General features: G+C 40.4%; 1 protein-coding gene across 4 annotated transcripts in view; it reads left to right on the top strand.

Annotated features, from left to right (window-relative positions):
- Positions 1-18,042, top strand: part of FARS2 (phenylalanyl-tRNA synthetase 2, mitochondrial) — a 237,463-nt gene that overhangs the window by 153,516 nt on the left and 65,905 nt on the right. For all 4 annotated transcript variants that reach the window (XM_029961409.1, XM_029961410.1, XM_018076885.2 and 1 more), the window contains one exon: positions 6,403-6,554. In XM_029961409.1, the coding sequence (XP_029817269.1) occupies positions 6,403-6,554 (152 nt within the window). The remainder of the gene's footprint in view (positions 1-6,402; positions 6,555-18,042) is intronic.

The raw sequence follows: 18,042 nt of genomic DNA on the forward strand, positions 1-18,042 counted from the left end.
TGAGGCTGACTGGCTGGTAGTTCCCTGGGTCCTCTTTCTTACCCTTTTTGAAGGAAGCAAATGACATGAGGATGTCCAGTTTGCCTAGGTATTCTCTAACCCAATCCTCCTTTACCAAGGGAAAGTCTGCCTTTCAAGATTCCTTTACCCTGGTCTCCTGGGTCAAAGATCTCTGAGGACCGGTCTTGTCAGTAAAGACTGATGCAAAGAAGGCCTTCAGTAACTCTGCCTTCTCTGGGCCTCCCTATTAGCAGGAAATAAATATTTCACTTTTGACAACAGTTTAATTTACCGTGTTTCTTGAAAACATTGTTTTCATTCTTATATTTTCTACAAGGTACTTCCTGTTTTTCCATAATTTCATGATCGTTGTTCTTCAGTTTCATGATTGTTTTTCCTCATGGATGAAGGAGGTAAAGCCAAAGAGAGTTCTTTGCCAAGATAAGGAACAGCAATGACTTGTAACCCAGTGCTGTTTTAATTGTGCAGGCTGCTGCTACTGACAAACAGGTTGGTCTTTCTGCCAAACATATGATTTTCTTCAAGGTATTGATCTCTAGAGGGGAGTCTGACATCCCTCCCCCTTTTTCACCCTTATGAAGGGCTGTGAACTGCACTAGTTGAAGTGGAAACTGGGATATTATTTGATTGATTTGACCTGTGGGTGTGTGTTGACAAGTCCAGTCAGCTTCAGTGTCTGTAGGCAAATGCTCCTCGTGGCTAGTGGCAACTTTTTCTTGAGTTCTCAACTCAAACAAGAGCAGTGTCAGAACCAGGACTCCTAAACACAACTTAGAAATCAAACATTTATGTCAACCATGACAAGTTATAACCTTTAGGATTGGAAAGAAACAAGGCTACTTAGAAAGTAAAAAGGGAGGAAAATGGGATGGCTGTGGGAATGTTTAGGCAATCCTTTCCTTTCCCCCAGCTGTGAAGCCCGTAGAAGACTTGAGTAACACTGCTGCAAAACCTAAGAGAAGTTGTATCTAAGTTGATGTACACCCAGTTCTCTTCAGTAGTTCAACACTTTTATGCTGTCCTTCATACTTGTTTTAAGATGAAAAGTCACTTAAAGAAAGGAGGTTTGGTAATATTGTCATTACCAGAATGCCATGAAAAAAGCAATTTTCTTAAAGAGAAAAGACCTGTTATGCTATGCCTAACCATCCAGCTCAAGAATGCTGTCTCCCATGATGGCAAACAGCAAGTGCTAGATGAACAGTGAAGCACGTATGAAAACAATCTTTTACTGATCCTGCTCTCCAAAAAGGGCTGATTATACTTCTGTGTTCATTTCCTGAGAAGTTCAGAGCATCACTGGAAGCTAAAGTGTTTCTGCCATTCTCCACAGAAGGACAGAGCAGTGCATCAGTCCCAGACTAGTCCATTTGCTTTGGTTTTAAGACCTCAATCTCAGAACATATTTTTATACTTGCTTATCAGACTTTATGGAAGTTCTCTTTTGAAATTTCTCCACTCCCTTCTTTGAAGATGTGTGTGTGTTTACACATAAAAATGTGTATGTGTGTGTGTATATACATGTATGAATATATAGAACTTACTATATATACTGAGAAAAAAATTCATTTGATGAAGGGAGGGGTAGAAAACTTATAATAGGGAAGGAACATTGTGACTGTGAATTTTAAGCCATGGCAGCCAAGAAATTCAAAATTATGTTCCCTGCAGCAACTGTAATTTGTCTACGCTGGTCATAAATACGGAAGTATAAATCTAAAAGCTTACACACTAATACAGGAAACTTCATTATGTGCAAGAGGGATAAGTTACAGTTGTAAATTTGCAAATTTGAATTTCATGCCTGTTACGTGTTTAAATTTCCTATGATAATGCTGTATTAATGTAGTTTCCCCGTGGAATATATTAAGAAAGGCATATTACAGGACTGTAGCTTTCATTTTGATGTGAATATAATGTTGCATTAAAACTGTATTGTTTATGTAGATATTTCTCCAAAGCATGGGCAATGCAAGACTTTTAAAACTTGACAGCCACAAGGCTACTAAGTCTCATATTTTTCTGACTTAGACTGGTGATGGCAGTAAAGCATGGTTGGCTTTTTAATAACTTGCCTGCTGTGGAATTGCTAACCCAGTTTTTGGTATGTGTTGTCATTAACCTTGCATTTGTGTTGCCGCTGTCAAAATACAAGTACAGATTTTTCCTCTGCTGTGTTTGTCGTTTGTTGTGTTCCCCCATCTGCAGCCGGCAGCAGGGAAGGAACTGAGTGAGAGTCCACTGCACAAAATTTCTCCTGTCCCCTCTCCATACTGCACTCATGGTTACTGCATCTGGGGAAAAGTGTGGGGTTTTTTCTTAATGGCAAATATTTATGGAAAAGGCTGGTGTTCATCCTATTTTTTGGGCTAAAGACACTTCATGGTCTTTTGTAGGTTATTTGCTGGCACTGCCTGTGTATTATCCCCTGCTGGTTTTCCTCCAGACTAGGGGGTTCTGCCACATATTGGATTTTCTCTCCTGTGCAGCTGTGAGGTATCTGGATCCAGCCTAGCTGATGCTCCTTTGCTGAGTGCAGATGAACAGAGACTGTTCTTGTGGTGACCACTTGAACTTGATTCCTTCTGCCAAAGTGTCCAGAGTAGCGCCTTGATGTGGCAATGTGCACAGAGCCCGAGGATTTTTCCTATTTTGTGCTGACAAATGAGTTCTAGTGGATCTTGTTGCTGCTTAAGACAGCTGTCCCCCAGTGTCTCAAGCTGCTGCAATACATCCAGCATGTATTAGCATAAACCACTAAGAGGGGCAATTTTCAGCTGGCCTATGGCAGGCCGTGAACTGCAGCGGTGGAGAAACAGGCACATGTTTTTATCAGCTGCTGCAGGGGCAGGAATCTCCAACAGAAAGGCAGAGCAGAGAGGTAAGGATAAGGAATGCTTTCAACTATCACAAACCCATATAGAGGAGTCACAGCCCTGTGTTTCAGTGGTGCACTCCTTAGGTACATTTAGGCATACGCAAGGCTGGCTGGCAAAACAGAGTATATCACTGGTGTCCAGCTACTCATTTCTTTACTAGAATTAGCATCCTTAGAGGGAAAAGCTTGCAGTTTTAGTAAGTACAAGGCTTATTTATTAACCAGAGAAGGAAGTGTGACTAATGACTAGTAAATATGTATCCTTGAGGGTGGATCATCATAAGGTCCTATTTTATAATTTTAAAAAATGATAGTAATTCAGCACTCCTAAATGCTTTCACCCCTAATGATTTAAAAACATGATGTCATTATTTGCAATATTTCCTACAACATGGGCTCAGTGGAGTCCTATGGGTAGTGTAATTACTGGGAAAGCACTGTTCAATGCTGTTGAAAACTGTCAAAGATAGTACACTGCAGTGTTTGAAATGGAAAGTAAATAGAACATTCAATAGCACTGTGGTGGCAGAGCTCTGACAGAACCAAAAGGAGTGGTTCAGAGCCGTCTGTGCATTGGCAATGCTCTCTGCCACTCCTGGCCAGTGCCTTGCAGCAATACTCTGTGGGTGTGATCAGTTCTACCTTTTCCTAAGCCTCTTTTCAGTTCCCCAAAAACCTAAGGGGGGTGGATGGTCAGGGAGTGGAAGGAGGAACAGCAGGGCTTCCAGGCTTGGATAGCGTGCTAGAATTTGGCCAACACACAAACTGGTGAACAGAGCCAAGTGGTGTCCTGTTAGCTTCTCCCAGCAGTGTGCTGGAGAACTTCTAAGCCATGAAGAGAATGTAGCTGGAAGTAGTGGCTGGAGTTGATAGCAGAGTAGAAGATTTAGTAGAAGAAGACATTCTTCTCAAGGGGAACATTTAAAGTGTCTGTAAATTCATAAGGAAATGGTCTCCAGGGCTGGCATTTGCCTTGATCTTGGAAAAGGATTAATGGGCTTTAGACCAGTCTGTTGCTAAAGAGCAAGAGAGTTTAGAAAGGATCAAAGAACGGCCAAGGGATCAGTTAGACCACGGTATGTGTTTGCTGGGGTGCCTGGATACAAACTTAGGAGCTTCATTTTGACTTGCCAATTGGAGACTCTTTTACTAGCCTATTTGCACTTTATGTGTAGCTAAAAAACTATTATGTAGCTCATGTAGCTCTACAACAAACAGATCAATACATTTAGAACTAGGGATTTTATCCTTGTACTAACTTTAGCGTTGATATAATACTCACTGCAATGATATTGACTGCAGCCAGGTGGTAAAGGGACAGTATAATACGGAATAATTGCCTTGCCTTTTACCATAAAAGATTTTTCTGCATTATAAGGCTCTGAGAAAAGGTCAGTACCTAATAATAGAAAAGTTTTGCTTATGTTATGTTTCAAGCATTTGTCCTTCTAGTCTTTGTAACACACACAAGCATACCTAGGCTAGTGACACCATGGATTGAGTCGAAGAAGCAGTTTTCCTATACAGTTGATAATCCACAAAAGCCAGACTCGACAATTTATTACATCTTTGAGCAACTTTGCTCACATGGAATTTGATGACACTGATAATGTAAGTCAAACTGTGCCAATTACATTTGCAAGATCTGACCACATTGGGTCCTTGTGCACATCTCATTTTAAGTGGGAAAAACAGTGCTGTCTTCATGTGCCTGACATATTCCTGATTCTTTTAAAATCAATAGCAAATATTCACTATGACTTTTGGGTGCTCTATTCCTTTTGGGGTTTAGGGCATTACTGAATTACTTGAGCATCTAATTATTTTTCTTTAGTGTCCTTATACCTGTGTGAGTGGAAGTAGGTACCAAGTCATGCTTAGGCTCATGAACCACATCTTCTGGTTGAATAATTAAATGTCTTGAAACTGGGAGTTCAGTGAGTTTTGGATTAGTCCCCACAAGCTTTGAGGTGTGTTCAACAGGTTCCTGAAATAGAGCAGTGATAAATATAGTTGTAGATGGGGCTGAAGTAGGAATATAGGTGGCTACTGCAGGATTTTAACTTTATTTATGCTAACACATGTACCAGCTTGTTGACTGAGGAGCATCTCCAGCATTTGCAGCTGTGACTTTTGTATAGCAGAGACAATTGTGCAGGTATTGTTTTTTTATAATTTGGTGTACAGGATATGAATTCATTTGACAACTTTATTCCTTTAACAAGTTGGATAATCATTTGTGATTCACAGTTTTATTCACTGGAGGGGTTATTAATTTAAAACTTGCACTCTGTTCCTTATCAGATAATTATTGACTCATTTACACTCTACAGAACAGTATTTGAGTAAATCACCATGCTGTAAACTTGCCTTATTAGCAGGTTTATTGCTTTAGCAGGTACTCGCTTAAGTTTTCACTGCTCCATCATAAAACATTCCCAGGCATGGAATACATTTTTGAGTGAGATAATATACTGTATAGACCAAAGTGTCCATATGGGATGTCAAATACATATAAACGAAATTAAAAAAAAAAAAAAAGAAGATGTTTCTTCTTGCAGACCTGAACAATCTTGTGCAAAAGTACTTTTTTCAACTGCAGGATATTAATGGAAGACGAAACTAAGACACTGTATGACCTAGAGGTCATGAAAAGAGAGCATTACCATTTTCTATTCTTCCAAGGGAGAAACATTTCACTAAAGGTGAGATCTGAAACCCACTGAGTCTAAGGAATTTCCATCAAAACCGGAAAATTAATAATTACCTGATTTTGTTTCTCTTCCTGTTTTTGCAAAACACTGTCTTCCCACAAGATCAGGTCTTTATACCTGCAGCAAAGATGCACCTTTGTGTTTAAAAACCTGTTGTGGTACTTGTGGAATGAATAATTATGCTAACAGCAATACCTTTCTTGTTGTAGATGTTTGGATGACTATACTAATGGGAAGTAGATTGATCCCTCTTTTTAAGGCAAAGCATGTTTCTTTTTATAAGCTTTAAATAACAAGGCACCTATTGATAAAACTTCCTTAGAAATTGGACAGTATAAATAATCAACATGTTGTGTCATATAAGAATCATATAAAATACATGTAAATTTTAAACATGAATGTGATAAGAATTTTTGACTGTAAAAAGTCTGAAAAATGCTTTTACAAATTGCAATTCTACCCAGTGAATAATCACCCTAAAACGATCTCATCCTTTGAAACAACTCTGACCAAAAGTGTATTCAGGCTTATAAATGCTGATTTTAGCAAACAAAACAAGTTTTTTCTTCTGAATGAATAAATCAAAGTGGTTATGAGGGGGTCTTTAAAAGATATTTCCTAGTAAAAAATCTTGGATCTCAGTTGTTTATGAGGTTAGTTTGCACTCCAAAAAGCATTTCAGAAAGCCTCTAAAATGTGTACTCTGTGTTATACAAATTCAGAGCAATTTTAGGTATACTTACCAAGTCCAGCCACGTATAACAGTATGTTTTTTAATTTTTTTTTTAGCCACTCAGCAGATATCCACCTTTGATCAATGACATCTCCTTTTGGCTGCCTTCTGAGACATACTCTGAGAATGATTTCTATGATTTGGTTCGAACTGTTGGTGGAGACTTGATAGAAAAAGTTGTCCTAGTGGATGAATTTGCCCATCCAAAGTAAGTAAAACTTTTAATACCTCTTTCCTGTGGTCAGAATATAAGTGATTCTTGGGGCGTCCTGTGCAGGGCCAGGAATTGGACTTGATGATCCTGATAGGTCCCTTCCAACTCACCATATTCATGATTCTATGATTTTATGAATATTTTATTTCTGTATACCAAGAAATTATTGATTTTTACAGTGTTTGCATATTTCATTTTTTAGTTCCAAAACCTTTTCACAAAAAAAAAAAATAATTATACTTACTTAAAAAAAAATTACCTGTGTTTCGGTTTTGTACTGGTACTGAGCTCCTGGTATTCAGACTATCCTAACATCTTGTGCTCATTTAGTCACAGCAAGAGTGAACAACTGCCTTCCTCCATATGTCTGGCAGTGCATGACTGTCTGATATTCTAGTCCTGCTCTTCACTGATTGACTGGTTTTGTCTTGTTCTCTTCCTTTCTTCTTCTCATCCTTATACACTAGTAGACCTTTACTATAGATGTCAGAGCCAATAATGGTTTGTTGCAGAATACTATTGTTGATGTTCAACAGAGAGAAAAAAAAAAGACTTAATTCCTTTTTTCCTGACACTTATTTATACACTGTTGAACAATCTCTCAGGTTTCAAAACACCTTATGGCAGCACTGATATGACCATGGAGTGCACAGGGTACTTGTCTAACTAATACTAACAGTTGTCTCAAAAACTGACAAGTAACAGCTATTACGTATGTGCTTTTTTCTCAATTTTCTGTTTCCAAATCAAGAGACAGATAAGCTGCTAACTACCCAATTTTCTAAAACTGAGGTTTAAAATAATTTATCTTCTTTGAGACTTTTTTTTTGGTGCTGTAGAAAGGCAGATAATAAACCTAACTGCAGTGTTTTTTGAAGATGACAGGAAAATGCTTCATGTTGTGCTCCAAAAACCTATAGGTTTTTTTATTTTCTTCTTCATCCAGGAATTTGACCCTATTGTTCTATTGAATTTGATGTGTGATGCAGACCAGATGAACAGATTGTTCTATGCCTAGTTTTCATGGTGGTTCAGTGGATTTTTATTTTTTTTGGTTTTTTTTCCTTTTTACCCTTTTCGTGTGGTGTTATATGTTTCTGCTGCGTGAAGAAAGCGAAATGCAAATGCAGTGGTCATCTGAAAGCTTTGAGTCGTTAATTTTTGCATGGTTCTCACGCTCACATAAATGGCGTGTGCAGCAGAGGAATATAGGTTAGGGTAAGACAATAAGTACTGTTAATTGCAAAGAACAACAAGACTGTATCCTTCAGGGAAATCCAAAAACAAGTTTGTTGCATGTATGGATAACTTCATATTGTCACTTGGAGTGCACCATCGTATCAGCACAAGTACATAGACATTGAAAGCTGCTCACGCAGATCCTGCTGAAAATATATTTGATTATTTTCTATCATGATGATAGAGTACAATCAACATTTTTAGTAAAAATTGGGATGTTGAACCCATTTCTGGAACTAACCTGTCCACTCATTCATGCTGAATGACATGACATGACTTGTTGCTGCTTTTTGTCTACATGCTTCCCAGTGATACCAAATAAGCAGTTATCTTTGTTGTTATATCATCTTTTAGGGGAAAATCCTACGTTTAGTGTAAGCAGCTCTGCTAAGGCTGAAGGTTTGGAGAAATCTCATTCCCTGCTCTCTGAAACAGAGGCAGTATTATTCTGTGATTACTCTTGCGGCTTATTGGAGAAATCCAGATACACTGTGAGGACCTGCCAGCAGCACTGCATCAGTCATGGCTCAACTCATAGGTTATTCTTCTCTTCCTTACTTAGAATAGTGTACCATACTAGTAGAGTGGTGAGATAGGGCCAGGATTCACTCCTCTGGATTTCTACTATGTGTGTTTTCTCCTTTGATACGCTTTGACACATCTGGAACGTATACCAGGGATGACAGATGTTCCTCTGCAAAGAATGAACCTCTGATACCCTCTGTGACTTTTGCAAATAGACGAGAAAGATGACTGCTCACTGAGAATTATCACACAGATTTAGGACTTTACTAGTATTGTTCTCTAAAACCGTTAAGCCCTCACTCAGCAGACATCCAGATATGTTTTGACACTATAAGGAGGAAAAACTTCTCACCTTCATGTCTGAAGAATTTGGGATGTGACACTAATGGATTATTGGTAAGTGATGTTGTAGTTCTCTTAGTTTGTTCAACTGCAACAGCAATAAAATAAATCTTTCAAAATACCCCATTAAAAATCAGTGATTCCAAGGAGATTATCTACCACATTAAAAATGGAATCATGAATAAGGAGTGTAACATAACATCTTTTCTCCTTAGAATAGAATGTGTGCAGATATGTAACTTTTGAGAACTGATGATGTAAGCCATATAAGTAATTTTGTCTGATCTCTAAAGGCTTTGGAAGACTAACTCTTTGAAAAGAGTTTTCTACTTAGTCTTAATTCTAAGATAATCATCTTGTTATAGGAATGATACAGTGGCTTCTTTAATTCAGTGTTGCAGAAAAGCTTCTGGGCATAGAAATTAACATAAGAGATCCTCAGTGTTGCTATGGATCTGTATACTACAGATTGAGATACTTGTAACCATTGCATTGAATTTGTAGTGAATCAGCTGTGGACGATGGGAGAAAAGTGCCTAGGATAGGAAAGCCTGCAGTGCTGCTGTTTTGCATATTAGTTACAAGCAGCTTAATAAGTTCATGCTTGTAGTTAATCACTTCTAGAATTTAAAATTAAGATTTTTTTTTTTTCATCCTTTAAAAATTCCAGTTTCATGAGGAATTAAGACATTTAGTAGTCTGACTTTCCTTCTTAAACCACCTTTCTTAGTTATAGGACTATAAAGATTGGAAACCAGAAAATGTTATACAAATAAAACTAATTTATAACACAGAAAGGGGTCTTTAAATTAAGATCTTTCATAGAGGCTGTTTGTGTGATACTGCGTAGTTGCCTTCTCTTTGGTTCAGAAACCTTTCAAGGTTTCACAGGGCTTCAGACTGATATCCATGCTCCAGTACATTGCAATTATGGTGTGTATTAGCAGTAAGAATGTATTCCTCTACAGGAAAAAGGAAAGGGGAGGGGAAAAAAAGCATGAGACAAGTAATTGTTTAAACAAGGAAGAGATGCCTGAAATCAAGTAAATCAAAGTAAGTCTCGATTATCCACTCTGTAAGGTGATAATGTTGAGACAACTTTCAGGCACAGATAATTAAAAGATACGGCAGGAAGGAGTCTCATTGCTAAAAAGCACAAATTTAGGAGAATGCCAAGTTACTCTGCCAAGGTAATTAAGAACCGTTCCAGCGTAAATGCATTTTAGGTAAACTTAACAAAAAAACCCGAACCAAAACCACAGCATTGAAGTAAACTGAGTAATGTGTAATGTGTGAAGAAGGCTTTCCAGAAAATAAACTTCCTTGTTTACTTTTGTCTGCAAAAATTTTATTTTCTTTTCCTTACAGTGGAAACTAGTTGTAATGGATGCCAGGATAGTGGGACTAGATCAATCGTAAAATCTGTCAAGCAGAAAGTTGTTTCATATTGCAGTCAAATGTTACTTTGAGGTGGAAAGATAAGCATTCCCTACTAGAAAATAATGTACCAGCAGTAGTTAGAACACATTGACATTTCTGTATTTAACTCTATGGAATGTTGTTGTTCCTGGAAATTCCTGTTCACCGGTGCTACAGGTGGACCTCACAGAGCAAAGAGATCTATGTGCTCTGTTCCAAGCTGAGAACCAAGTTTTAGCAAAAAGGTTGAGGTAGCTAGCTTTTGTGTAAAGTGGTTCTGGGTCAGAGATTAACTGTTGGGATTCTCAGCAGGAGTCCCCTGATCCACAAGAACTTCTTCCTTTTTCTTTCATCTCAGCAATTCCAAACAGATTTGCCTATCCCAAATGCTCTTTATGAATCACAAGTGTCAAACTAAAAGGAGAACATGGACTTCCCAGGTGTCTGCAATCCCCACACACCTCCCCACATTACAGATGTGTGTCTGCACAAGGTATCACATGAAAGGAGATGGCCTGTTGGTCTCAGCTGTCAAACAGCAGCTGCTCAGGGGCTTTAGGTCTGCAGTTATACTGGGAAATCTGGGAATAGGGGATCCTTGAACAAGAGAGATGTGTCACCTGTGTGAAATATGGCTATTGCCTTCAGAACATACATCTGAGGGAGGGAGCAATTAGTACATGACGCTGAACTGGTCAGAGGGTAATTCTGTCAGCTGTTGATACCTTCCCATTGCCTGTAGCATAAATGGCCATCACAGACAGAATGTGGTTGGGAAAATCTCACCCAATTTTTAGGATGTTCTGGGAATATAAATGTTGCTCCAGGCTTTTCCTGTTAACACAGTCAGAGTGTAACTTCATTCAAGATGAATAACGCAAAACATGACTGTAACACACCTGTTGTTCAGGTATATAAAGAATCATCCAGCATATATGAAAAAAAGTGTGACTTTGCTGAAGTGCCAAGGAACTTGAGTGAAACTGTGGTGGTTTTGGCAAGAACAGGAGCAGGGCATCTGTAAGGTAGGCAGAATAGAGAAGTATTCCTTTCAGTGAGCAAAACATTTTCCACAGTCCATCTTGTGGATTTCAGCTATCTTACCTTGGTGTATTAGCTTCAAACAGACTTTCATACATTTGGTTGGTGGAACATATTTTTCTGTGCATGGTCTGTGAAACCAGTTCACTGTGACTTGCCTGAAGTTGTCCTATGCTGCATGAGCCATGTAACCAGACACTGGAAGGCAGTGGCTCTGTTTCTGCTACCTTACTGAATTATTTCCTTCAAATCCTTGGAGATCTTTAAGGACCTTTAAGCATTGCTGTGCAAATACATGATGAGTGAGGATTTGTAGCTGACATTTTTCCCTTTGGAACATTTTAGTGAACAAACATTTGCAAAAACAAAGAGAGTGTTTTGAACTGTATTGTTACTAAAGGAAGAAAAGAAAGTGAGGGTTTTTTTCCTTACTTTTTGCAATGGCTGTTTTATGCTCCATATCTTTAAGTTCAGGCCTTCTACTACTCAGCTAGTCTAAGCTGTCTAATCAACATCAGAAAGTAATCTCTTTTCAGTGGTCAAGACTTCTCCAATTTTGGAAAGGAAACAGGTTTCACAGGGAAAAAGAAAGGCTAACTGAAGGGCAGTCAAAAAGTGAAAAGGTCTCTGGCCACTATGAGTAAGCAAATAAAAACTGCTGCCATGCAAAGAATCCGAGGGAGAGCAGTGTCTTGCATTTTGGTACACACCTGACCAAAGTAATAGAGGAAATACTGGCTAGTCACACATGGTAGATTATGTGGTAGAAGTGGCACAAGACATTGGTAACCCAAGTTGTCCCTGATGAAGAAGACAGAGGGAGTCCAGGGATGATACCTGTCCCCTACAATGCAGCACCACAAAGAAAATCCAAAAGTGCCGAGGCTGCTTATCTTTGCTTTGGGTGAGCCCTAAAAATGTTTTTTTCCAGCTTAGCATGCCATGTCTCTCTTCTGTAAGGTACCTTCTGTAATCCCATTAGGTGTGATGGCCTCACATCCTTGTTCTGAAAAAGTATTTTCTGCATTTTGCAGTGAGGTTGTTTTCCTACTGGTCTGAGACCTAATTTTTTAAAGTTTGATACTAAAATTTCTCTTTTGTTAGAAAGATAAGGGAAGGAAGGAGGAATATGGCTCCACATTTTCTTTTGCAAAAAAGATACGTAGGTAGGCTGAAAAAGTTATACAAAACTGTAATCAAGATATGCACTGTGTCCTCAGTGGTACTTAAGAGGTAAATTTTTAATCAGAACAACTAAAAATACTCTGAAAAAGCAATGTGGAGACAGTAAGGGGGGAAAAATTGATTTGCTGCATTTTGACGGCTATGATGTTAAAAATATAAGTGGGGAATAGGTAAGAAAGGATTTATTCTTGCCTTTGAGTCAATTACTTGCACACGTCTGGGGTGAGATCTGCACATTTGTCACAGTCTGTTAAATGAAGTGAAAGGAAATGCATTGGCTGCTGTGAAGAAGTGAGGTAGGTGCACTGTGGCACCATCTTTAGAGACTTTGGGAGTACTCAGATGACCTGTGTCTCTTCTTTTCCAAGCAGTAAAAGGAACAGATCAGACAGTAAAGAGTCAGATCCTGTTGACTGCTGTGTTGTGTCAATGCATGCCCCTAGCTCCTTGTTAGTATATAGAAAATACAGTGTAATAACATAATTTCATTTTTATTGCTAGATTTTGCACTTTCCCTTATCTAGATGGAGATAAAATCAAATACTTTTAGGTCTGGTGTATTTATTAAAGCTGGCTTGGTTTTGCCTTGCTTCTGGAACAGGTGAATTAAGCAGAATAATTCTTAAGTGCTTCTTTCTGCTAGTATTACGCAAATTAAAACAATCAGTTCAGTCCCTGAACACTGTGTTTTTCTTCAGCCTGAGCACTTTACAATTTGCTGAGGGATTCTTTGAGATTACTTTTAACTGCTGAACTGGCAAAGTCCCAGCAGCAGCTTCTCTGCAGAAAAAAACAACCCAGAAGCTGCTTTTGACAGTAGCTAGCAGAGGATCAGTTTTCAATTAATGAACTATGTTCTCTAGCTCTGGATTTTTTTCCCTCTCTTTTGGTCACATGAATGTAAGACTAATATTTTTGAAATTCATTAACTATTCATGGGAGGCTCTGTCAGAGGATACTCATTCACTTTTGAGCCTTCAGATGTTGTAGTAGAGCATAATTCTGTAGTGGCTGGCTAAAGCACTACAGATGTACCCTCAATCCATCTGCTCTTTTCTCTTTCTTGTCCCAACCAGGATCAGTGCCACCTGTTTTCTCTTGAGAATAAGAACCTTTTCTGTCCTTCCTGCTACAGTCATGCTGATTGCAAGGTCTTCCACATGTGTCATGGCAATGCCAAGCACAAATACAGGCTGGGCAGAGAATGGCAGCCCTGCAGAGAAGGATTTTGGGATGTTTTTTGATGAGAAGCTCCACATGATGCACCAGTGTGAACTTGCAGCCCGGAAAGCCAACTGCACCCTGGGCCACATGAAAAACAGCATGGGCAGCAGGTCAAGGGAGCATTCTGCCCTTCTGCTCTGCTCTCACGAGACCCTACCTGTAGTGCTGCATCCAGATCTGGGGTCCCAATGTAAGAAAGAGTTGGTCCTGTTCCAGAAGTCCAGAGGGCTGGAGCACCTCTCCTATGAAGACAGACTGAGAGAATTGGGGAGGGTTTAGCCTGGAGAAGAGAAGGCTCTGGGGAGACCTTGTAGCACCTTGTGGTACTTAAAGGGGGCCTGCAAGAAAGCTGGAGAGGGACTTTTTACAAGGCTGTGTGGTAATAGGACAAAGAGGAATGGCTTTAAACTGAAAGAGGTTGGGTTTAGATTGGATGTTAGAAAGGAATTCTTTACTATGAGTGTGGTGAGGCACTTGAACGGGCTTCCCAGGGAAGTTGTAGCTGCCCCATCCCTGGAAGTGTTCAAGGCCAGGTTGGTTGGGGCTTTGAGCAACCTTGTCTAGGAGAAGGTGTCCCTGCTCATGGCAGGGGGATTGGAACTAGATCTTTAAGGTCCCTTCCAACCCAAACCATTCAATGATGATTCTATGATTCTTTTACCTTGTGGGCATCAGCTTAGAAAACATACATGTAATGGAGTTTGCACTCCTGGTGTGTGCATGTCAGGCATTCCCCTGTGCCCTAGACAAACCCAATGGCCAGTGGTGTTTCACACAGAATCACAGAATCAACCAGGTTGGAAAAGATCTCTGAGATCATCAAGTCCAACCCTGTCAACTAGACCATGGCACTAAGTGCCACATCCAGTCTCTTCTTAAATACCTCCAGGGACGGTGAATCCACCATCTCCCTGGGCAGACCATTTCAATGTCTGATCACTCTCTCTGTAAAGAATTTCTTTCTAATGTCTAACCTAAACCTCCCCTGGCACAGCTTAAGACTGTACCTTCTTGTCCTACTGCTGGTTGCCTGGGAGAAGAGACCGACCCCCCACCTCGCTCCAACCTCTTTTCATGTAGTTGTAGAGAGCAATAAGGTCTCCCTTGAGCCTCCTCTTTTCCAGGCTGAACAGCCCCAGCTCCCTCAGCCTCTCCTCATAGGGCCTGTGCTCCAGTCCCTTCACCAGTCTCATTGCCCTTCTTTGGACAGTCTTCAGCACCTCAGTGTCCTTCCTAAACTGAGGGGCCCAGAACTGGACATAGTAGTCAAGGTGTGACCTAACTAGTGCTGAGTACAGGGGCAGAATCACCCTGGTCCTTTTGGCCACACTATTCCTGATACAGGCCAGGATGCCGTTGGCGTTCTTGGCCACCTGGGCACACTGCTGGCTCATGTTGCACCTCCTGTTGATTAGAACCATGGGGTCCCTCTCCGCCTGATTGCTCTCTGTCCCTAGCCTGGAGCGCTGCAGGGGGTTGTTTTAGCCAAAGTGCAGGACCCAGCACTTGGTTTGCTTGATTCACAGTTGGAGTGGCCTCAACTACTCTTCAGGTTCTTCCTCTTCCCTGCCTTTTTTTCCTTTGAACAGCAGCTGTGTTGAAATAGCAACTCCATTCTCATAGCAAGTCCTGGTGGTCAGGGACTTTCTGGCCAAATTAATTTAGAGTAAACACTGGGCTGCTCAGAGGGAGATGCTTTATGAAGACATATGGGTTCTGCTCGTGTCCCACCAGAGCCCAGATAATCTACCACCTGAGTTGGTGAGGTTTTCATCCCAACTGCCTAAAGGTTTAAAGGAGCCTGGGCTTGCACTCTATGTCAGTCACTACAAGGTAACACTGACATGCTGATTGCTACGTGGCTTCAACATGTCTTACACTTCCCACTTTCTAGCAGTCATGATGCTCTGCTGTCCCCAACCAGGACTGAGACTGTCAGAGTTTAGCTTTCCCAGATATCCTCCACAGTAACAAGGACATTCATGAAGCCCTGGGTAGCCATCTGGTAGGTCTTATTTTTTTTTCAGGAAACTGAACTGAAAAGCTTTTAATTCCTCCTTTTCCTCCCAACAAAAACATTCCAAGTTGTAATGAATATAGAGAATAATTGAGTAAATATGCACATGTATTTTTTTTAAAAAGACTTCTTCAAATATTTTAGAAATTTTGAATTTCAAACACCTCTGTTCCAGCTTCTTTATAGCACCTACTGGATGAAGTCAGATAGCAAAATTGAGCACGTTCTTCTATAGCACAAGCCAGAAAGTATTGTTTGATATGGAGGTAGACCTTTTCAGTCCTATATTATCTCTACATGTGCAGACTTGCGATCTGTCTGCATATCTTTTTTAGGCATCCTTTTCAAAAGTATTTAAATGCCTGGCCTACAGTTTTTGAATTCCAGTGGGGATTCAGGTTCCTTTGGGTTGCTTTGAGAGTCTCCCAAATAGAAGTTCCCTGCCAAAATCAGAGAGTGTAATGAAAAACTATGAGAGGAGTGACAAGTGGGACAGAGAAGTCTTTCCTGTAGAAAAAGCAAGCACTTGAACTGTTCTGCCAAAAAAAAAAAAAATTAAAAAAATCTTGCCTTATACAAAAATCAAGTGAGTTCTGTGACTTATGTCTTTTTACACAGCTTGTGATTGCCAGTTCAGACCCCTGATGCCAGTGTTTATTTGAAGACTATCTGGTTGAATAAAAAAGAATAATCAACAGATGGGGAAAGATAGACTCCACCTGAATCTGTCCTGTCCTCGGTGTTCAGACAGGCACCATGCAAACAGCTGTTCTTAATGGGTTGCTATTGAAGTCTAATGGTTCCTTCAAACCATTATATTCAAATCAGTTGTGGGGCAGACAATGTTCTGCTTTACTTTTCTTGGCTCTTCAGAGACTTCACCAAGAGAATTGTCTTTACTAACTGAAAATAATTTACTGTTAATGAGCTTCAGTAGGAGTCCTGTTATTCTTCTTTGGTGGGAGCCTGGTGGCTAACACACAGGCTTGTGGGAGGGTCAGTATTCAAGAAAGGAAAAAGATAAAGTAACCACAGATCCCATTAGAGGGTGGGGGGAAGCACAGCCCTGAAAGTGTGATGTATCACTAGTGATATTGCATAGGAAATGTAATCACCCTTCACAAGTAATGCGGAGAGACGAAAACTTAAGTACGTGAGCCACACGGAAGACAAGTGTCAACTCCCTTATGTGTTCAGGCAGACACAGAGGATAGACTTGCTGTATAGAAAAGAGATAGCTGGAGTCACAATGAATCATTTCTAAGAGGCTGCTCAGCTGAAGAGCTTAACCTTTCTTCATCATGTCAACCTGAAGTCAGCCATTCACCACCAGTTCTCAGATGCAGCCCAGAAATCTTTGCCACAATTCCCAGAGCACTTCACAGGAGGCATCACAGGAATTAGCAGGGTGATTTATTGACAAGCAGTGGGATGGTGAAAAATGGCTGAGGGAGTCAGCTACCACAGGATGCACGAGCGATAGCAATAGGCTTGTGAGTGCTTCTGAATTCAGAGAAATCCTAGTGAATTGCTAACCTTGTAGACCAGAGGTTGAGACTACTACTGTGCAGAACTGTTTTTCATAGTACGTAACTGTGAGCATATTAGAGTTCGAGAAACATTGCAATGGCTGTGACTATGTCAGAGAGAGAGTGAAAGCTTTTGTAATCACCTTTGTTAGAGGTGAATATTGTTCCTCTCTTTCTACTCACTGAAATAGTTTCCTCTGCCTATGCTGCCTTTGCTCTGATTCTGCCTGATGCTGCCTGGGATGCTGATTGCTCGGCTCTGCTTTCCACCTGGGGGTGGGATGCCATACTCTTCCCCTCTTTTCTTGATCTCTACTTCTGCCTCATCCATTCTCCCATAATGACACTGTAGCTGGCCATCGTAGCTGAGCAGGCTAGGAAGTCAAGATGAACCAGTCCTGTCAAGACCTCCCGTGATGGATGCCTGTGCTGCAGGCTAGGAATCCCTGCAAAGGAATATGGGGGGGGGGGACGGAAATGCGTTTTGGCTTGGTGTCAGATCTGTACCTGAAGCTAGTTTTTCTTTAATACAATAAATATATCCTTCATGTAACTTTTGTCCCACTCCTCCTAAATCAATTTTTAAATGAACTTTAGTGTGACATTGTGGTATGCTTGTTTTCTGTACTGTCCTAGCAGTGTGAAGAAGCAACATATCTGTAGCGGATCCTGAGTTTCTCTTGAATTCTTGACTAGAAATCTGCATGGGAAGGTAGAGATGGTTCTGTTTGCTTATATCTTACAAGAATCTTCCTAGCCACAGACAGCAGCCACTGTACCAAGGCAGTCATACCACGCATTTCTTGGGATGATGAAGGATCTGGCTGTCCTTTGTGTGTTGAGAATTGCGTGTGTGTGTGCCTGCACATATTGCACTCACAAGGCTTTCTCAGAAGTGTATTGAGGGGGATAACATGGTGGCCCAGCCCCTAATTCTTAGGCTAGGTTCAGCCAAACATAC

Source organism: Manacus vitellinus, unplaced genomic scaffold, assembly GCF_001715985.3.
Source record: "Manacus vitellinus isolate BGI_N305 unplaced genomic scaffold, ASM171598v3 scaffold_33_pilon, whole genome shotgun sequence".
In the NCBI taxonomy this organism is placed as follows: Eukaryota; Metazoa; Chordata; class Aves; order Passeriformes; family Pipridae; genus Manacus; species Manacus vitellinus.